General features: G+C 53.8%; 2 protein-coding genes across 3 annotated transcripts; one reads left to right on the top strand and one right to left on the bottom strand.

Moving 5' to 3' along the window:
- Window positions 1-48: 48 nt before the first annotated feature.
- Window positions 49-7,035, top strand: EME1 (essential meiotic structure-specific endonuclease 1). 2 transcript variants are annotated; one of them, XM_045488438.1, is made up of 9 exons: window positions 49-245; window positions 880-1,688; window positions 1,778-1,905; window positions 4,145-4,234; window positions 4,322-4,443; window positions 4,646-4,769; window positions 5,014-5,129; window positions 5,903-6,092; window positions 6,323-7,035. In XM_045488438.1, the coding sequence occupies exons 2-9, from the start codon at window positions 905-907 to the stop codon at window positions 6,497-6,499; spliced, it is 1,731 nt and encodes a 576-aa protein (XP_045344394.1). In that variant the 5' UTR covers window positions 49-245; window positions 880-904; the 3' UTR covers window positions 6,500-7,035. The 2 variants fall into 2 exon arrangements, with proteins under 2 accessions (XP_045344394.1, XP_045344395.1); XM_045488439.1 differs by lacking the exon at window positions 4,145-4,234.
- LRRC59 (leucine rich repeat containing 59) lies at window positions 6,803-19,666 on the bottom strand. The gene is made up of 7 exons (XM_045488440.1): window positions 19,295-19,666; window positions 18,128-18,187; window positions 16,189-16,347; window positions 15,854-15,958; window positions 12,695-12,767; window positions 10,491-10,664; window positions 6,803-8,789 (listed from the first exon to the last, which is right to left on the bottom strand). Exons 1-7 carry the CDS (start codon window positions 19,397-19,399, stop codon window positions 8,545-8,547), a joined length of 921 nt encoding a protein of 306 aa, XP_045344396.1. The 5' UTR covers window positions 19,400-19,666; the 3' UTR covers window positions 6,803-8,544.
- Window positions 19,667-21,594: the final 1,928 nt, after the last annotated feature.

Raw genomic sequence — 21,594 nt, 5'->3', positions numbered from 1 at the left:
TCCTGAGCACCCCTCTGCAGGGCCTGGGTGACCAGGGCATCGGGGGCTGTGCCGCGCGGTGTGGACGAGCCGGGCGCGTCTGGCAGGCAGCCTCGTTTTGCCGGACGAATGCGAGACCCAGGGAGGGGACCGGGAGGAGGTCCCTCTGGAGGCATTCAGCGTGTTTACTGAGTGCTTAGCGTGTGTGCCTCGTGCTGTACCGAACGCTGTAGACGCACGATTTTACTCCTCAACAATGTTATCACGTAGGTATTGTTATCATCCCTATTTTGCTACATTGGAAAGCGAGGCTGGGGAAGGTTAGGTGGCTCATCCGGGGGTCACACCTACAGTGTTAGTGTCTATTCAAAGATACGGATTCTTGTACCCGACCCAACAGTTGCACTCCTAGGTGTATGTGCAAGAGGGTTGAAAACACGCCCCCACGAAAACGTGGAGATGGATGTTCGCGGCAGCATTGTTCATAATGGGCAAACCCCAGAAACGAACCAAATATCCGTCAGTGCTGAATGGATAAACAAAGTGTGGCCTATCTACGCAGTGTTACACCTCAATCTTTAAAGAAAGGATGCCTTGATAACCTGCATGTCAAATGCAGAGATCAACCAGGGGTGGTGTTGAGTCTTTGCGTTAAAATTTTCTCATGGTAATCTCCACTTTGTTTATAGGTCGCCTTGACCTAGAAGGGATTTGAGGCGTCCCGTTAGGCTACAGACAGCTGAGTTCCAGCTGTTGGGAATGTTGAATGTGTTGGGACCGCATCCTGTCTTTTCTGTTTCTCTAGATACCGTACGTATTTCCGTAAAGTTGGGCCACAGAACGTGTCTAATGGACTGAATTCAGTGCTAGTCTGTGTCTCATCTCTCTTTTTCCTTTTAGGGAGTTAATTTGATAGCGCCTATCGATGGCTGTAACGAAGTCATCACTGTCGCTGGAGTCCAGTGAGAGTGACTCTGAAGAGTTGCCAACGTTTGCCTTTCTGAAGCAGGAAGCGTCTTCAACGAAGAGGAGGCAGCCTCAGAGGGAGAAGATTGTTGTGGTTGACACCTCGGATTCTGAGGCCTCCCGTCCTCCATCACCAAAGTTGAAAGATACACCACCTGTCCCAGACATAGCGGAACCTGTCCCACAAACGGAGCCAGTCAGGGTGCTAAGCAGTGGAAGTGAGGATGAGGAAGAATTAATCCCCCTGGCCCAGAGGCTTACGTGTAAGTTTCTGACCCGCAAGCAGCTGAGCCCTGAGGACGCTAGCTCCCCGATTCAAACTGTGTGGGGTCATCAGAGTACTGAAGGAGCATCATGCGGCTGGAAAAAACAGTCCTTTCCAAAGGTCCCTGGTGCCTCCTTCCGTGACACCTCAGAGAGACGTTCATCAAGTAACAGGGACCCTGTGGGAGACCGTCTGTGCCATCAGCTTCCAGCCTTCCAAGCCACCTGCCCTGTGCAGAGCGACAGCTTGACAGCGACCAAAACAAATGCTGAAGCCCCCCCACTTCAGAAGAGAACCAAGCATGGTCAGAAGGTCCAGAGGAGAGGCTCACGGGGATGCCAGCCGCGGGGACAAGCAAGCCAGAAGGAGAGCACCCTGAGACAACAGGAAAGGCAGAAGAAGGCGGCCCCGGTGAACAGGCCGAAAGCTCAGAGGCCCGAGGAATGCTTAAGGCACATCATTGTGGGGCTGGATCCAGGTGCTGCTGGCAACTGTCTTCATCGTGTGCTGGGCCCTTCCTGCTCCTGGGCCACCCACTGATAGCGCCTTTCCTGTCGTCTGTTGCAGTGCTCCTACAGATGGAAGGCGGAGGCCAGCTCCTCGGGGCGCTGCAGTCCATGGAGTGCCGCTGTGTGATTGAGGCACAGGCCGTGCCTTGCAGCATCACCTGGAGGAGAAGGGCCGGGCTAGCTGAGGTAGCAGCTTTCTGGCTGACGTCTCTCCTCCCCTCCTCGAGCCACCCGATACGTGTGCTTTTATTGTTAAGAATATTAGGCAAGGTCCCAGCAGGAAAACAGAAGGCACACTCAACTTAGGGTAATTTGAGGAAGATTTAGTAAAGGATCTGTTTTTTAAAGCGTGGGCAGGCTACGAGGAAACGACAAGGGACGACACAGTACCTCAAGGTAATAATAACACCGTTAACTCAGGATTTCTCCACCTCAGGTACGGTCGGCATTTCAGGTCGGATAATTCTCTGTTGTGGGGGCTGTCCTGTGCACTGTAGAACGTGGAACGGCATCCCTGGCCTCTATCCACCAGATGCCAGTTAGCACACTCCCGGGCATGACAATCAAAAACGTCTCTAGATGGTGCCAAACATCCCTTGTGGGAAAAACTCACCCCTGGTTGAGAACCACTGACATGTTTCTTACCATACCTCGGCCTGAATGGATGAAGGGGAGAAATGGTTATCAGAATCCAGGAGAGAGAAATGTAGACAGCACCCACCTTGAGAGAGGCTTGACCTCCAGTAGAGGAAGGTAGCAAACCCTAAGTGACCCCATCTCGAGGGAGCCAGGGAAATATCTCGACTTCATTCCTCCCTCCCTCCCTCCCTCCAATCTCCTCCTGGGTTTCCCGCCAGCCTTTGCACCAGACAGCCTGGTGATGCGGCCTCCTGCAGGGAGCAGAGTGGGGAAGGAGGGAGAGGGGATCCGTGGGGGGCAGAGAGAAGGTAATTCTCACGGGATTTCTACTTCTCTCTAGCTGGGCTTTGGGAATGGGTGGGCTTGTGCTTGAATCTCAGCCCCAGGCCTTTATGGCTATGAGCCTAGGCAAATTATTTCATCTCCTTGTGCCTCATGTGTAAAATGAGGACACCGTTACATCCTTTTGGGTGCCCCGTGTCGTGGGGACTAAGATAACCAAGCACCGGCCCGTAGCGGGCACACAGCAAATGTTCCTTCCTTGGCCTGGGCTCCCAGGTTACTACAGCTGCTGTGCCTTCCACTCGTCTGGTCTGTGAATCCACGATACTCCACCCCTCATTTAAGAGTTTCTAGATGAAAACGTTAAGATTTTTTCCTCTTGGGGCACCTGGCTGGCTCAGTCAGTAGAGCACTTGACTCTTGATCTTGGGGTCATGAGTTCAAGCCCCACTTAGGGTGTGGAGCCTGCTTAAAAATATTTTTCCTCGCATTTGGCTCTCATTTGCTCAATAATTTAGGGCAATTGCATACTTTTTTTTTTCTTAATTGATTTTATTTCTTTTGAGAGAGAGAGAGCACGCACAGGAGGGGCAGAGAGAAAGAGAGAGAATCCCAAGCAGGCTCCGCACTGTCCGTACAGAGGCTGACCCGGGGCTGGAACTCACGAACCGTGAGATTGTGACTTGAGCTGAAATCAAGGTTCAGACGCTTAACCGACTGAGCCACCCAGGCGCCCCTAATTGCACACTTTTTAATTTGGGTTGTTAGCAAATCTTTATATCCATGTCGCAGCTTAACCTTTCAAGGCACTTCCACATTCTCCCTCTTGCGTCAGTCGCGGTCACCCCAGTCACCTCGCACAGAGGGAGTCCTTACCCCCACATCACAGGCGGGGGGAGGGAGGCAGGTCAGAGGAGCACAGCTGAGCGGGAACTAGAACCCACAGCTCCTCCCACTGCACTTTGCTCTGTTCTAGGCCTTGGCTTTTGTTTCCAGGGACCCAGTCAGAAAACTGCACTGGCCCCGCTCCCGGTCACCGTGCGACACTGGATTGTTGGCCCTCTCCCAGGCGGAAGTTCCCCTGTGGCTCTTATCTCTGTCACACAAAACCTGTGTGTGTGTGTGTAAGGGCCACTCAGCTCCCAGTCAGCGTCTACCCTCAAGGGCCAAGTTACTTATTTGTACCAACCCCTCTGGAAGAGTTTCCTTCCCCTCCACCCCCCTATCCAAAGCGCCCAGAAACATTGGCAGTTCTCAGCATTTCCACACCTTTTACTCACCGCCTCTGAGATGCAGTATGCCAAGGTCGAGCAGGGGAGGACTGGGAGGGACAGGATCACGGGTTACCGTTTCTGGCCACCACGGCTTCATGCCAGAAGAATACTGCACAAGTGGGCTCGGCTGATGGGAATAAGTTCATCACCCAGAAGGCCTGGGTCTCTCTCACGGGTGCTGAGCACCTGCTGAGCTGCCCCTCTCTGCTGGGTCCCGGGTCCTTTGGCAGGATGGAGAGGAAGGCTGGGTGGAGGAACCGATGGTCCTGGTGCTGCTCCTGGCAGAGGCGTTTGTGTCCATGGTCTACAAGTTCAAGCAGGTGGGCAGAGACGAGTGTCCCGCGAGGCACGGGGCAGAGGGCCGACTCTAGGGAACAGACGTTAACACGGCGTCTGCCTTCGCGCAGGGAAGCCTGGGTGACTCTGAGAAAGGGAAGGAAACACTCCGGAGCTTCGTAACTGACACCGCAGCGAGGACAGCTGGGAAGGCTCTGTCCCTGGTGATTGTGGACCAGGAGAGATGCTTCAGGTTTGAATTTGTCCTCGAGACAGCCTGAAAAGGGGCAGCTCTGGGGCCGTCGGGGTGTACTTACTCATCCCAGATCTGGGTCCTCCCTGGCAAGCCCTGTGGAACCCTCTGGTCTGGTCTTTTCACCCCTTTCCTGCCTGAGCTCAGCCTGGAGCTGCTGCTCTTTGACCTCCCCCCACCCCACCCCCCGCCCCGATTCCAGCGCTCCCCATCTTCCGAGAAGAAGGAAACCGGGGGTGGCAAACAGAGAACAGGCCAAGGAGAAGAAGCGGAGACAACCAGAGGCCAGCACAGGGCAAATGGTGTCCAGGGTAGACGTGGAAGAGGTAAGAACTTGGTGTTGCCTGAGTCGGGCTGGGCTCTCACTCTCCCCTAACTAACCCAGTTTGCTGTGGATAAGGAACAAAGTGCCTGTTGGACACGACTCTCTGCCTTGGCACCGAGGAGGAGAGAAGGGGCTAAATCAGGGAGCCAAGGTGCTGGGGTGCAGCTTCGGCGGGTGTGAGAGGGCAACTTCGGCGAGGCCGAGTCCCTCTGCCCTTCCAGCCCGTCCCGCTTTTGGGTGTCTAGGCATTGGTGGATCTGCAGCTATACACCGAAGCCCAGGCCCGAATCGTGCAGAGCTGGAAAGAGCTGGCCGACTTCGCCTGCGCATTTACAAAGGCTGTGGCCGAGGCGCCCTTCAAGTGAGTGCCCCCAGCAAGTCTCCGCCCCACTGCCGGGCCTGGTTCTGTGCGGATGTCCTCTTCCCCCGGGGTCTGCTGCCGGCTCATTGTCGGTCAAGCTGGCGGTGGAAGGAGCAGACCTCATGCTGGGGATTCTCATGAGGAGCCCTCAAGCCTAGCGCCTGTAAAATGTTCTGCTTTAGCTCATGCGTAAGTTCCTGGCCTGCAGGCCGCCCTGGGTCACCAGTAAGCCAAGTTACCAGGTTTCATTACATGGCAGGTCACAGTGTAATAAGCCCTCATGAATCAAACTTTTAGCCTACTTAGTTCTAGGAGTGTTCATGGTCGGAATTTAGAATTAGTAAAAGACCTCAGAGACAATTCAGGCCAAGTCCCTCCTCATTCTATACCTGAGGGAACTGAGGCCTTAAGAGAGTGCCTAGTCTAAGCTCCTAGCAAGTTAGAACTGGACCAGGTTCCCCGATTGCCTGACACCCGGTCCCTTGTGTCTGTCTGTCCTTGTGCACACTGCTCTCTGGTCAACACAACCCAATTTCAGCATGTGAAACAATCTGGTACTTTCCTGGTGCTTTCTCTCTTAATGGAAAGGACTAGGTGTTGTTTTTAAGGGAACCAGCAACTAGCGGTGTTTGGGAACAAAGCACTCAAATAGGCCAGATACAACATTGTGCCTGCCTCTTGGGAGGTCAGTGGAAGGAGGGAGGGTTTTTAAGCTCCCAGCCGAGGGGACAGATGGAGTGACTGACTCACGACTCTTCAACTGCTATTCACAGGAAGCTTCGAGATCAAACCAGTTTCTCTTTCTGCCTGGAGAGTGACTGGGCGGGAGGGGCAAAGGTTGACCGAGCTGGCAGGGGGCTCGCGCTGGTCTGGAGGAGACAGATTCAGCAGCTGAACAGAGTCAGCCTGGACATGGCCAGTGCCATTGTGGACACCTATCCCTCCCCGCAGCGTCTGGTCCAGGTATGCTGCTGCAGGGGTCACCCCCCACCTGGCACCCCATGGCCTCGGTGGACTCCCAGGCGGCTTCCTTGGGGCACACCGGTGGTCCACAGTGTGGGCCTGCTAAAAGCAGTTAACACTGACCCGGGGAGGACAGGTTCTCCTCCCCAACACCCTAGCTTACTGCCCCCTTATGGATGCACAAGGGTGACTGGATGGTACAGTATTGAGAGGTCATGTGCCACTTGCAGGCTTACAGGCGGTGTTTTTCGGAGCAAGAGCGCCAGAATTTGCTTGCGGACATACAGGTTCGCCGTGGGGAAGGTGTGACCTCCACCTCCCGCCGTGTTGGACCAGAGCTCTCCAGGCGGATCTACCTTCAGATGACCACTCTGCAGCCAGCTCTCTCTTTAGACAGTGCAGACTGACGCCAGCCCTCGGGGACAAGGATGACAAACGAGGTTTGCATCTCCTCCGCCTTTGGCCACAGGAAGAGACCAGACGCACCTCCTTGAAGCACAAGCCTGGGTCGGACCACAGGCTGTTCCCTGGGCGCCCTTATCTGCAGAAGTCTCCCTGTCAGCTTGGGACAGATGGCTGAGATACTTGTGTTTACCTTCACAAGCCTTTAATTTTCCTCTCCTAGCAAAAACCCAGCTGCCGTGCACAAATCACCCCTCCCCCCTCCCCCGGCCAGCCCTCAACCCTCAAAACACAAAGAAACAAAGACAGACCACTCAGACACATGTTTAATAATTGTAGAAATCCAGAAGAACCTCAGCATCAAATCTCGAGATCATGAGTGAACTTCCCTCAGCGGGTTGACTTGACTAGGGCTGGGTGTGCCCTGCCTTCCTACACCCACTGAAGCCGCCTCAACCAGCCCCTGCGTGGGGACTTCCATATCCTCTTAAATCTCATGTCACGTACTGTTTAGTTTCAATAAAGCATTTGTACCAATGGCTCTGGAGCTTGGAGGAAGACTAAGGAATGTGTAGTGATTCTGAGTAAGGTATGGGCTTTTGCAGCAGAGCTATCTGGGGAGGGAGAAAGGAACAAGTCACTTCTTCCAATAGGACAGTCATAAGTGGCCATCCTATCCAAATGAGCCACTAAGGCTAAAAACCCTGGACCTCACTCTGTCTCTGAACCATGACAGGTTCTTGTTCCCCTGAGGGAGAGACAAGAAGCTCGTAACTGGGACCTTTCAGTGAATGAGCACCATGATGACCATTTCTTTTCCCTTCATCCGGCTTTTGTGAAAAAGAGAGGCCAAGGAGGCCACAGAGCAAGCAGAGGCATAATCTGGGAGACAAGAGGATGGACAGTCCTGCCCGTCTGTGCTGGTCATTAGGAAGTGCGCCACTTTTAAACTCCGTGGTGCCACTCGCTTCCCTTCATTGCGGAGGTGGTTCTAGGTCTAGACCCAAACAATTCTAGACGTCCATCTCCATGAAACTGTGGAATTTTCAGGTTGACTTTGACTTAATTTGTCGCACCAACTACCAACAGCTGCCCGAGACAATATGGCTTTGCAATGGTCCACCTCGCTGTTTACTGGCAATCAGGGAGTTAATGCTCTAAAATTGAGGCAAGGAGCCTGGGCCGTCCCCATTTTGCGAAAGCCACGTGAGCCGGGGGCAGGGCTCTACAGGAGCTGCCAGGACCCTCATGGCTATGAGATTTCTATTTGTGGGACATGAAGCTTGCCTACCATCAAAGATTTTACACCCCAGCTGAGAGACACTCAGTTCTGGTGTGACTTCTGTTCTCTCCTGACATTATTATGGAAGCAAAATGACAGACAGAGAGGATACTGAAGCAGGAGTTCAGTTCTGCCTCAACTAGCTGGGAGACCATAGGCAAGTCACAGAAGGCCTCAGTTTCCCTGTCTGCAAGTGTTCTATTGGACTGGGTGGTCCTGAAGTCCCTTTCACAGCCTGAGGTTTCATATGGTCATTAAAAATGTCTGAGGTCCTTAAGAAAATAGGTATCCCCCCCCCCCCAACCCCTCCCAATTTAGGCTAGATTTGCCGAGTATGGTGTTCCCGTAGTCCCCAATCACACTGCCTCCTGATGTGCCCTGGCTGCCCAGGGAGGAATGAAAGAAAGGGTTTGTGACATACAAAAGTATAAATGTAGTGACAGCTGACCTGACCGTTTAGTAGAAACGAGCCTTGCCTTTACACAGCTTTGTAGAACAACTAGAAAAGGCCGTTTTTCCCTCTCCCCACCCCAAGCCTATTCCTTTAGGCATGCAGGTAACCGTCCCCACGTCTCACTTCTTATTCCGCCAGGGGACCCTGACCAAGGAACGGAGAAGTCCTACAAAGAGGGGATCTCAAGTACCAATCGGCAGCCATTTGATGATGGCAGGTAGGTCGGACGCTAAAAAGAGGTTGTGTCCAGCAGAACCCAATTCCATAGGAATCCAAGCTCCAAGGCTGGGAGGCAGCAGGTGTGGAGGACAGGCTCACTGCTGAGAATCGGCCTGCAGCACCCACTGCAGGATGTCGTGGCTGCGCAGACCCCGGACCGCGTTGTCGTAGATGGTGTTCACGCTGGTGCACAGGGGCTGCCGCTGCAGCTCTGTCACCCGACAGGCGACCAGCCCGCCGGCCACACACAGCAGCAGCAGCAGCAGCAGCTTCAGCACGGCCCAGGACCTGGTGTGTTTCCGGGGGGGCGGCTTGCGGGGGCGAGAGCCGGACTTCGATTCTGGAGGGACAGAGTCACAGCGGACAAGAAGACAAGAACGTTCAGTCAGTGGGAGACAAGCCACACTCTACCCATTGAGGCACATCCGCCAGAACCCCCTCCTCAAAGGCAAACTCCTAGGCCCTGACGAGAGGACTTTTTAAGGCCATCTGAGTTCTTGAAACCCTCTGCTTATGCAGAGCCCGAAACAGAAGTCCTCCTCCAGTGGATCTCAAGAGGGCACACTCAGAACGAGGAGTCATTCGGGGCGCCTCACGGAGCTCAGTCCCCAGGGTCCCTCGGGATCAGGGGAGGGGCTTTTCAGGGGGCAACAAGCACAGTTAGAATGCTGCTTCAATGCTAGAGTGAATATATATATATTACATTTCTAATTTTTTTAAAAAATTGGTTTTGAGGGGTGCTTGAGGAGCTCAGTCGGGTGAGTGTCTGACTTCGGCTCAGGTCATGATCTCATGGTTTGTGAGTTCAAGCCCCGCATCGGGGTCTGTGCTGACAGCTCGGAGCCTGGAGCCTGCTTCGGATTCTGTGTCTTGCTCTCTCTCTGCCCCTCCCCCATTCATGCTCTGTCTCTGTTTCTCTCAAAAATAAACATTTTAAAAAATAATAAAATGTTTGAAACGCTTAAAAAAAATAAATATAATAAAATAAAAACCGGTTTTGAGATTAAAAAAAAATTTTTTTAATGTTTATTTATCTGTGAAAAAGAGACAACGCGCACATGCGTGGGGGAGGGGCAGGGAGAGAGACAGAATCCGAAGCAGGCTCCAGGCTCTGAGCTGTCAGCACAGAGCCTGGTGCGGCGCTTGAACTCACGAGGTGAGACCGTGACCTGAGCCGAAGTCGGCCACTTAATCGACTGAGCCACTCAGGCGCCCCTGGTTTTGAGATTTTTAGCCAAAACTTTTAAAAACTTGACTGAGCACCCACATGCCAAGAACTGCATGATCCTGTCACATAGGTTTTCTTGCTTAATGCTGTCGCTACCCTGGGAGGAGGCGGAATCCTCATTTTACACAAGGAAACAGAACGGTGGCCAGGCAACCTGCTCCAGGCCAGCGAGGGAGAGCCGCGGCCGGGCCCCACGCCTTCACCCTCCCTACAGAATTCCTTCCCCGGCTTAGGGGCCCCTCCCTCACGGGCCCCATTGGCCCAGAAGGTGTACAATCCTCCCCTATATATGGAGCCATGTCCCTACACAAATCCAACTGGACGTATTCAGGCAAAACACTGTGTTTTTTATACAGCATGGCTCCCTGAAGGCAGCAAAACGATTCCTCTCGTGTTCAAGCAAAAAGAGGGCGCTCTGTTCCGACTTGAAGAGAAAACCAGAGGTAGTGCTGGCATCTCTGAGACGGTACCGTGCACTCAGAATGCCCAAGTGCACTTCACAGATGATGCGAGGGACTTTTAAGGGCAATGTGACCACATGCAATCTTCGCTTTATGGTGATTTTGCCATCCAACCCTTACAAGAAGGAAGGGCAGCTCTCTATTCTGGGAACGCTCTAAGCCATGGCTCACCAGACACCTGCACGTAAGCACCTGCTCCCCAGGCCAGCCCCCCCACCCCCTGTAGGCAAACCCTCCACGTGACTCCCAGGACTGAGAGCATGCTGGATCTGACCAGGTCTGCAGCCTCGCTCACTGCCCCCTCGTGCCCCCACGGCACCCCCGCCGGAACCCTGCAACTGCGAAAACATACTCGGAGCCTGATTTGCCTCCTTCTTCGGCTTCTTCTCCTGCTCCCGCTTGGCTGCTTTGAGGGCGTCGTACTCCTTTCTCCGGCGCTCCTTCTCTTCCGCCTTCTCCCGCTTCCGCAGCTCCCGCTCCTGCGCCTCCTTAGCTCGCTGCTTAGCCTCCCGCTTCTTCTCGGCCTCTGCAGGAAAATCCACCCCAAGATGACTTCTCACCCACAAACCTGCAAGAGTGCTTTCCTGAGTGACTAAAAGCACGGGCTTGGCCTTTCCCTTATGCCACAGGTCACTGAAGCAGTCTTAAGGAGACAGCTGTCTTCCTGCTCTCCAGGAAGTAAGCCCTCCCTCAAACACGGTAAACTGCTCTCAGGGTTTGCTGGATGGATTATTGAAAGGTTCCCAGCCCCGTGCAGTGGAGAGATTAGGGTAATGTAACAAGGGTACATGAGAAAGGCATGGGTGACGAGCCTGGTGATTCAGAAAGCACAGAGGGACACCCTTATTACACAACTTGGCTGTCAAGAGAAGAAACCATGATTCTATGCGATTCCTGTCTTCCCAAGCTTCAGAAGGGAACGTAGCATGGGAAGGGCAAGTAAGAAGACAAAGTGAGCACTCAAGTTCACAGAGACGATGCAAATGTTTTCCTGAGAAAGCAAGACTAATCAGTTGTCAGAGGGAACCTCTAGGCTCCCACTCAGGAATCTGTGACACATTCTGATTTACTTCACGGTTCAAGTACGTTTACATCCAATGCCCAGCTTACCAATTACTGGGTTCTAAAAATGCACTTCCAGATTAGTTATTTGGAAGCCTGAAGTACATTTTTCCAAAGCCAGAACGCCACAAATTAGGGAGTTAAATGTCTTTCTGGGCTTAAAAGCCCATCTGACCCATAATGTAGCTGAATTGTAGTATGTGAAGTACTGGAGCTTTCCACTGCTTTTCTGTGTACAAACAAGCTCCAAGTTCCAGCTGGGCAACGACAATGCCAAGAGCACATTCTACCCCACCCGGAGAGAACATGTGGAGGCAGGAAGTCAAGCAGCAGTGGTCCAAGGAAATACAGCATCACAGCAGCCACGCATGTGAGAAGGCCCGGTGTCACTCAGGCTCTTTCAGGGTCTGCCCATGACCAGTACTAAGCACGTCCTCCCCCCCTCCAACCACGGAATCCTCCAGTAAGGGGGCTCAGACATGTGCCAGTCAACAGACCGCCCGCTGTGCGCCAAGCCTTGTTCTAAGTGCTTGAGATACAGCAGTGAAGACAAATCGGGTTCCAGCACCTAGGACCTTCTAGAGACAGAGACAAACGAGTGAACAAACAGAAAAAAGACAACGACATGTGCCACAAAGAGTAACAGAGACTGTGATGGAGTGACGGGAGGGACGCTACCCACGTCTGGGTGGTTCGGAAGGGGTTACGGTAAAGCTACGGCAACATCTGAGCAGACAAGAAGGACATGAACCCAGCCGCGTAAAGACCCGAAGAAGAAACCAGGCACAGCCCCTGCAGTAAGACCGGACTTAGCGTGTTCGAGCAACAGCAGAGGCTCGTGTGGCTGAAGTTAACAGCGTTCTCTCCCCTGGGTGCGGGACACAGCTGGAGAAGCAAGCAGGCCTGGGGCCATGGCGGGCCCGGTCGTCTGTGGAGCTAAGTTTGAATTTCATCCTAAATTCAATCAGGAGCCATTAGAGTGTCTTAAGCAAATAGCAGCATCACCGACTTATGTTGTAAAGGGATCCCTGTGGCTGCCCGTGCGGAAGGGGCACCAGCGTGGAGACAGGCCACAGAGCTGGGAGGGGTCTACAGCGCGGAGGCTGAATTACAGTACGGCCCGGGGGTGGAGGAACCATCACACACGGTCCTTGCTGACACACGATACTGGGGAACTGAAGACAGACGTCCGGACATCTTTCCAGTTTCAGGCTTGAATAACTACAGGGATGGTGACAGTCTAGTCCAGGGGACCCCCGGGAGGGCTCGCAGGGGACTGACCGTCTCGGCCACACTTAAGTTGAGCTGCCTCTTAACCCTCCCAGCCGGCTGCCGGACTCTCGTGCTCAGCGGAGAAGCCAGGACTAGACACAGATGACACCATACACCACCATACTCCTCCTCACGATGCTTCCACGGACCCCGGCTCCTGACCCGTGGGAGCCAGCGGCCGGGCGAGGACGGGAAGATGGCTGGCGGAGGGACGGCACCTACCTCGTTCTACTTCCAGCCGCCGCTGCCTCTCTCGCTCCTGGTCAGCCTGCACGGCCTTCATGTGCTGTAACACCTGCAAAGGGGAAGCGGAGATCTGAACTAGCCCAAGCCGGGGGCTCCATGGCACACACGTCTGCTCAGAAGGCTCAAAAGCACGACGGCTCCTTTTAGGTGAGCACAGCCCCGCGGCAGCGCGGAGCTAACAGAGGCCATCCTGTCTTCGTCTCCTACCTTATTAAGCCGGCCTTAGCTGGAGAAGGGCCAGCTGAGCCCAGGCCACGAAAGCTGTGAGCAAACACGTTTGTGAAATCCACTGCCAACTGGAGCGTGGAAGGAGTCCTGCTCTTTACAGTTCCTGTCACACGCACGATCTCACGTGTGCCCCAGGCAACTCGTGGTGGTGGGCAGGACAGCACTTCCGCCGAGACCTTCTGACTTCCTGACCTCCCTCCCTCGGCCACCTTACAAAGTTCCGCTCTTCCCAGTCCTCGGGAGGCCTCTTACCTACGTCAGTCGTAACGCTAGTTTCCCTAAGGGTGGCGACTACCGTCCCATCTGCGGGCTAGACACTCAGTATGTGTTTGATGAACGACTGACTGGATCCCCACCTCAAAAGGAAGAAAGCCAAGGCTGACGGGGGGTGATGTGTCCGCCTCGCGTGGCTAGAAGGTAGCACAGCTCAGAGGACTGGTCTTCTGAGCTCCTGGGCCAGCGCTTGTCCCACTCAGGTCAGCACACAAACTAAGGAAGCCTCTAGGAGGAAGCCAAGAGCCATTTGGCCCACACACCGCCCAAAGCCATGGCTCCCAGAGCCCCTCAAATCCTCGTCCAGTCAGTCGTGGACAGCCCCTGACAAAAACAGCCCCAGAGATTCTCACTACGGGCATGGTTAGGGGAGGAAGTAAAAGACTTTATTTTCTCAGGCTGTGTTTTTAGAAGCTATCCCTTGTTTGTAGAGGACAGAGTGAAAGCTTAGAGCCCGGCACAATCCTAACGCTACCACTTACGGACCCTGTGACCTTAGCAAGTGACTCAACCTCTCAGGCTCCCTGCGAGAGCCTGCTTTGAAGCCACAAGGAACCCTGTCCTGAGCAACCCAGGCCTTGAACCTGCCGCAACCTCTCAGAAGGGAGTCAGTCTTACTAAAAAAAAATGGCCACTCAACAAGGAGTGCAGGATCTGCAGGAAGGTCAAGCCTGATGGCGAGAGGCAGCCCAAGTTCAAAGTCCCTGTCTCACTCTGAATTCCAAATACTAAGTAAGCACCAACCATTCAGGCGGTTTTAAGGGGTGTACAGGTGGCTAAATAAAGAGCTGAGAGGTTTAAGAGACGTCCCTTTTTCCCCGGGCCCTAATACATCAGGAGTTAGCCGAAAACAGCCAGTTCAGAAAAAGGAGCGACTCCTCTGGTGCAGACCGTGAGCCCCGAGGGTGGATTTTGTCCACCGGTCCCAGTCCACGTTTTCTGATGAGCACTTGATGAATGCTTTCCAGCTAACAAATTATTTTTAAAAGGTGCTGTACTACGCACCAGGCTTATCAGTGACTACAGCTGACCCATGCAGCCACAAGGTCAGGGCTGGTGAGATCTACGCTATCTCCCGGGGACAAGTGACCTCGTCCTGGCTGGCCCAAGCCACGCTACTACAACGCCTAAAGGTGTGCCGCTCTGGGCAGCAGTGCCAGGGAGCGTGGCTCTAGTTACCATATCCACGACGCAGTGTGCTACCTGGAGCTCCGTCTGGAAGGTAGGTGCTAACACTAAAGACCTCTGTGCTCAACAGAAGTTATCCTCGTGGAGTACCAGCAATTTCACGAGGTTTCACATATTACTAGTTGAATGAATAAAGGGAGAAATGAAACGTGTGCGCACTGGGCATGTCTCGGGTCAGAGAAACGGAAGTCGTATCTACTTCCCGGGGTTATGAGGAGCGTGAGGTGAAATACAAAGCATGCAGGACGAAGGGAGAGTCATCCCTTACAGCTATCGTTCTTCCTCAGAACACACATCACTCCTAAAGCGCCAGGAGTTCCCCGATCACTTGTACTGTTCTCGGCTAAGGGCAAGCTGTTGCCGTGGCTACCTGGCTGCACTGACCTTGTACTTGGATCTCCTGTGCCAGTGGATGACAGAGATGATGAGACTCTCTCAGAAGCCCTGAGCTAATGACAAGACAAGGCCATTATTCTTGAGCCTCACCTAGAGACCCGCGCCCACCCCCCCACCCCCCACCCCCGTGCCCACATCTCACTGACATCAATTCTAGGATTTAAATCTAAAGCGTTTAAAGTCTATTCTGTTCATCAAGCCTCCTCAACATGGCCAAGTAAGTCATCTGGTGCTCAGCTGAAGCAGCAGCAATCTGTTCTAAAGCTGGAGGGAAGAGGGACTGTGGCTGGAGTGTGAGAGATGCGTGGTGTCGTTGTTAAGAAGCAGCACAAGGCCCCCTCAGGGTTGCTGGCTGTGTCTGCTTCCGTGCCGCCTTTGGTTCCTCGCTCCTCTATCAGACGACTTGACTGAAATCAATCAGATCTGCCCAGGACGTGTCTGCCTATCGGTACAGCACCCAAATGTTGACTCCGTTATCTATATTCCTATAACCACCGCGACTTAGAAAGGCCACAGCCCCTACCCTTCTTGTCCCATTTGAACAACTGTCAATAGTGTAATGTGGGATCAGGCAAGGTCCTGGTTTCTTAAATGTTTATTTATTTTGAGAGAGACAGAGAGAGAGAGAGAGAACGCACGAGAGAGCAAGTGCGTGAGTGAGTGGGGGAGGAGCAGAGAGGGAGTGAGAGAATCCCAAGCAGGCGCTGCGCTGACACATGGGGCTCGATCTCACAAACCAAGAAATCATAACCTGAGCCAAAATCAAGAGTCGGATGCTTAACTGGCTGAGCCACCCAGGCGCCCCAAGGTCCTGGTTTCTTAAGAACGGAAGTTTTGCAGTAGAGAAGACAGTCTTGTTCCGCTACTTGTAAAGTCAACATAGAAACAAAGGTCCCTCTGCCTGACAGGCTCATAGCAGACGTATTTCACTGGGACCTTAGTGCTCGAATCAACACACAGCTACAGGTGCCCTGGGAGGGAAAAACAAGAGGAGGCAGAGGCTAATCCCTGGGGAATGGCAGAGGCGACCCGGGGGAGCTTCGTGCTTACCTTGTTGGCACACTGCTTACACTGCTTCTCATCCAAGCAATCCCCTGCCACTTTGGCCAGGACAGGATCCAGGGGGTTATCCTTCAGGTCCAGCCACTTCAGGCTCTGAAGGGATAGAACAGAGAGGCTGGCTAAGCCCAAGTTCACAAGAGAGTCCCTCAGGGCGAGCAAAACGAGCAGGAAGAAAGCCCCTGTGTGTTCCAGCTGCAGGGAAAGCCGTGCGAGGCAGCACCAACAAGGTGGCATTTCCGCCAGCATTCCTCACAGCCAGGCTCCATCGGCCCCCGAGCCCCGTGCCTCACCCGACCGTGGAACGCTGCTTCGTGAACCGTTACCTTGAGCTGAGCAAAGCTGACGGGCAGGGTCACCAGCTTGTTGTTGAGGAGATCCAGGTGCTGGAGGTTGACCAGACGGCCAAAGTCTGCCGGCAGCTGCTGCAGTCTGTTCTTACTCAGGTCCAGCTTCACCAGGTGTGTGAGGCCACAGAAATCCGACTAGGACCCAAAGAGACAGCGCCTAAGCCTCGGGCGCACACTCTGGTGTAGCCACTGCAGAAGCCCGCGAGCCAGAGGCACCGACGTGTAAACCCTGACCCTACCTTCCACCGGCTGTTCCACCCTGGATGAAGTGCGGCTAACACTCAGCCCCTCTGGTGCCAAGCAGTGAGAAGTCCGTGGAAAAGGACGTAGCACAAAGTGGGCACGAAATAAGTGTGTTCCCTCATGCTCTGTTCTCGCTGCGACTGGAGCCATGAGGGGGGTCCCTCCTGTGCCCCCACAGCACCCTGTGTTCTCCTTTCACAGGAGCTGTCGAAACACAACGGAACCATCCGCCTTCCTGGAAAGATGATGTGCCCCTTAAGCGCTCAGTGTCACTCTTTGTTCTTCACGGCACCTAGCACAGTACCCACCTGAAATCAAGCTCCGGCCTCGGCTAAGAGGCACTACTCATGCTCTCCGGGGACCTGAAACCGCCAGTGATTCTGCACTGCCGAGGAAGGCACAAACAACTGAGTTCAGACCGAAAAGAGCACCAGGGGCTGCTTGAGTGACTCCCGACAAAGTGTGCAGCAGCATCAGGCTGCACGGAACTGCCACCATCCTGTCATTAGACATGGAATACTTCCTAGGGGCAGCGGGACCTCAGCTGCTTTTTCAGCGTGAAAAAACGGTTCCTGATGAGCCGCAGGAAGACGCTGCAGATAATGAGCGAGGCCCGGGAGAATACTGAGAGGGGAACAGACTAATGATCCAATGAATAACCTGCCAACTTCTGAGACTCGGTCCCTGAGCCGGAGCCCAGTGGAGTACGTCAGGGAGTGACACGGCCAGAGTGATGGATGGAAAAGGCAACGAGGAAGGAGCACTGCTCTGGAGGAGAATGGCTATCACCCCGGAGAGGCTGAAGGGCTGAACCACTCCAGGGCCTAGACGGGTATAAAGGGTGGCGAGCTGAAGAAATCTCAAAGCATATGAAAGAGGAGAACTGGGAGAAGTTGTGCAAGAAAAATCAAAAGGATCTGACCACAGACTGGCTGTGTTGAACAAAAAAAGTGTCTCGAGTAATTCAAGGGTTGGGAGAAAAATAATATGGTAGTCCCCCAAAACCACGCTTTTTTCCTGTTCCCCATCAAAAGGGGGCTGTTCATAAACAACTTTCTCCCTGCGCTGCACAGCAACTTCTGGAATGGCTTCTAATCTCCTCTACCCAATAGAGAGGTAAACTGTTCTTCAAAGGAATAAAATAAGGCAGAAAAAAAGATGAGCCCAATAAGTGATTCAGCCAGCATTCCGCTGCCTTTAGTGTTTCGTGGCCCGACTTTCCCACTGTTCTGAAGAATGAAGCCTTGCTTCCCTTCTTGCTGAGACAATCCACCCCACCTCACCCACCCCCCAGCATGCTCCGATTCAGTCACAGCCTGTCTGCAGGGCCTGTCCTGAAATTGCGCCTTATGACCTAACTCCTCTAAACAAGAAGGAGAGGGGTGCCTGGGTGGCTCAGTCAGTTGAGCATCTGACTTTGGCTCAGGTCACGATCTCACGGTTCACGAGTTCGAACCCCGCGTCGGGCTCTGTGCTGACAGCTCAGAGCCTAGAGCCTGCTTCGGATTCTGTGTCTCCCTCTCTCTCTGCCCCTCCCCCACTTGCACTGTCTCTCTCCCTCTCTCTCTCTCAAAAATAAATAAACATTAAAGAAATGAAAAAAAAAAAAACAACAAGAAGGAGAAGCAGCATCAGGGCTCTAGAAGGAACTGTGCTTGCTTGCCGATCTTACCGGTAGACTAGTCAGTTTATTGCAGGACAGATCCAGTATGGTGGCCTTTGGGAGGGCAACCTAGGAAAAGGAACAAGAAAATGTCAGACCAGCACATGGAATGATTCAGTGACATCTGCTAACGAGGCAATTTCCAGAGAAAATTCCCACAACTAGGAAAGGCCTTTAAAAATCGGCACTGAAATATAACATAGTAAGAGCAACAGCTGAGTGCATCAGCACTTGCTACCTAGCGAGTATTTTACATTACAGTCTTAATCCTCATAACCCTAGAAGATGGGAACTATTATCACCATTTGATAAATGAGGAGGTCTAGGCATAAAGATTAACTAGCTTGCCAAGGGCACTCAAGAGATTAAGCAATGAAACTGGAAATCTGTTCTAACTTCCGCACTACAGAGCCAAGTGCAATTCGTTAAAGGCAGTGGGGAAAACGTAGGTCATCCCAAGTAATGCTCGGGTGGGGGGTGCAGGTAGGAAACCCGGCGGGAAAAGCGGGGACTAAGATCTAACTCTACCCTGGCAACAATCCAGCCGTGTAACCTTCTGGGACCTCGGGCCTCAGTTTCCTGAGAGGGAGCCTGGGAGGAGCGGGGTGGTGGGGTGGGCGGCAGCGCCCGGATTCCAGCTAGTTTAAGCTGGAATTTGGGAAGAGCCCTCGCCGGCCCCGCAGTGACACTTCGCAGAATTCAAGGAAGGACGCCTCAGGGCTGGGACAGCCGGCTGGGATGGCCGGCTTCCTAGAAATGCACAGTTCTGGGCCACACCCAGGTCTACCCAGAGGCCTACTTCTCGGCCGAGTCATTCATTCATTTGTTCATTCATTCTCCCAATGCAGCCAGCAACCACACCGTGGGCGCCTACTTTGAGTCAAGCACGGAGCTGAGCGCTGCGAAAGCCCCCAGACGAGGGGAGATTCACTCCCGACCCGTAAAAAGCTCAGGGCCGAACAAGCAGCTCCTTCTCATCTTCTGGAACTGCGCCAAAGTGACACGTGTACATCCAAGGAAGAAAACTGGGGGCAGAGGTGGGCGCCCGAGGACCGAGTCCCATTCCTCCCACCTGGTTTTAAGACCTGGAAACTGAGGCGTGGGAAAGGAGGCGGCCCGCGCAGGGGCCAGCGCCGGTCTCGGGTGGGCACCTGTGCCCCGCGGGACTGTACTGACCAGCTCCTTGATGGGGACCTCATTCAGGTCGCTGAGGCTCAGGTCCAGTTCGTTGCCGTCCAGCTTGTCGCGGAGGTTCCCGCCCTTGCTACCGGCCTTGGTCATGGTGACGCCGGCTGAGCGGTGCCGGCTCCGGGGCTCCGACCGGCAGGAGAGGCGCCGAGAAGCCGCTCGTCGGTTCAGCGGACTCGCACCCAACCGACAACGCCTGTGTCCGCCGCCGCCGCAGGTGCGAGACGCCGCCGTCCGCCCGACCGCCCGCTGCACTCTGAGCCCCGCGCCCCGCTCCCACCGGTGCCGCCGCGACGACGACCACTTCCGTGTCCACGTCACCTTCCGCGGCCACTGAGACGGGCGGGGCCAGAGCGGCCCGAGTGTGCGCGAGACCGCCCTCTGGCGCTTAGGAGAGCGCACTGCAGTCGCCTCCACGTCCGGAAGGGTGGGGTTCAAAGCCTTGAGTTCTGTTGCCGGTCGGGCGACGCCACCGCTTTCCCCATCCCGGGGCCCTTGGTAGGCCACTGTCGCTGGCAACGCCAGGAGGCGAAAGGGCACGGGCCTGGGTGCCAGAAGACCTGGGTTGCATCCCAAACTGACCTCACCAAGTCACCCCCATTCCCCTGGATTAGGAGCTGAAACCTCATGTCCTTCAAAATTGCTCCCTGCCCTCTTTAACTTAATCCCCAAATCATTAACACTCGGAAAATTCGAGCCTCGGAATCTCTCTTCTCTCCTCTTCCCTGCCCCAGTCCTTGTCTAGGCCGCCGTTAGCTCGTGCCTGGATTTCTCTTGAGTCTCTCTCCCCTCCACCTCTACCCAGCTGCCCAGATCTTGCTAAAAATCTAGCCAAGTCTTTCCTCTGCTTAAAACCCTTCCAACCTTGGCTACCTCTAGGATATGGACCCTCTCTTTTCTAGACCGGTCCTTGCCTGCTTCTGCAGTCTCCTCACAAACCCCAGTCCCTTCCTCCCGGGGGTGCTGTGTAGACTGCCATTGGGCGGCCTCCACACCTTTCCCTCTCCTGGGATGGCCTTGCTTCCCAACGCACCTCTGCCTGGCTAATTTCTAGACCTCCGGGAAGCCTCCCTGTCCACCATGAACCGCAGACTGAGTTAGGGGTCCCTCCTTGGGACTCTGGCAATGTCCTGTGTGCTGCCTTATTATCAGGAGTGGCAGAGTTTGGCTACAGTGGGGCCTCTGGCTCTGCCCATTGCTGTTCATGAAACCGTAAGCGATCGCCGTGCCTTATTTATGGATAGATGAGAAATGTGCATAATAATGATACCGACTGGTAGCGGCGGGGAGGACTGAATGAGCCAAACACACCAAGAGCTTGCCACAGCGACTGGCACTCAGTGAGTACCTGATAAATATTTGCCTTAATTCATAATCTGCCTTGTGTTATCTTTAGGTGTCTGTCCTCCACTCTGGACCGTGAGCGAGGGATATGGTCTTTGTATCCCCAGTGTCTGGGTGTCAGATGCACCACAGTTGCTCATTCAAACAAAGGTGGCTGAATGAATGAATGAACGAGTGAAGCGCTTCCCCCGCTTCACACCTCCGTTTGCTCATCTTGGAAGTGGGGATGCTAAAGCTTATCTCAGAGGGCAACTGTGACGACCAGGTGAAGTCCGCATGCAAATCCTTGCGCACACGCCTCCTACCCCCAACAAGGCGCCGTGCTGGGCTTCTGGGAGCCAGGCAGGACAATTGGATAAGAATGCATTAGCACTTGGCAATCTCTAAAGCCATTGAGCATCCATTATCTCATTCTGATCAAGTACACGAAGAGATGATAGGGCACGTTTTGTTGTTCTCTCTCTCTTCTTAAGGAAGAAACTCGGGGAGAAGCAACTGTATCAGTCACTTAGGGGCAGACCCGAATCTTTTGATTCCAAATCCTGTTTCTTTTCACTCCACCCTATCATCCCTATCCCCAAGGAGCCTACAGTCTACGCAAATAATTATTCTAGAAGGTAGAAAGGATAAGGGCCCTAATACATACAGATAAAATCCGTGGACAGGTGCAGAGCTGTGCGGGTTATGTGTTAGAGCGTGATAACATCAGACTAAAATATTTGAGGGCATTCTGTGTGACTATGACCATGATTTTCATACATTATTTCTTTTAACTCACAACGGCAGATACTCTTTCAGTTTTCCAAAGACAGTAATTGAGGCTCAGACAAGCCAGCTACTTAGCTATCGAAGGACAGTCACAGCAAGTCAGTGAATGTATTCAGAGGAAGGTGGGTCATGCCCAGCACAGAGGGGGACAGGAGCCCGGAGGAAGGGAAGACAGC

The sequence above is a fragment of the Leopardus geoffroyi genome, chromosome E1 (assembly GCF_018350155.1).
Source record: "Leopardus geoffroyi isolate Oge1 chromosome E1, O.geoffroyi_Oge1_pat1.0, whole genome shotgun sequence".
NCBI lineage: Eukaryota > Metazoa > Chordata > Mammalia > Carnivora > Felidae > Leopardus > Leopardus geoffroyi.
Note: the sequence above shows the minus strand (reverse complement) of the source record. Positions and strands in the feature narration are given on the sequence as shown.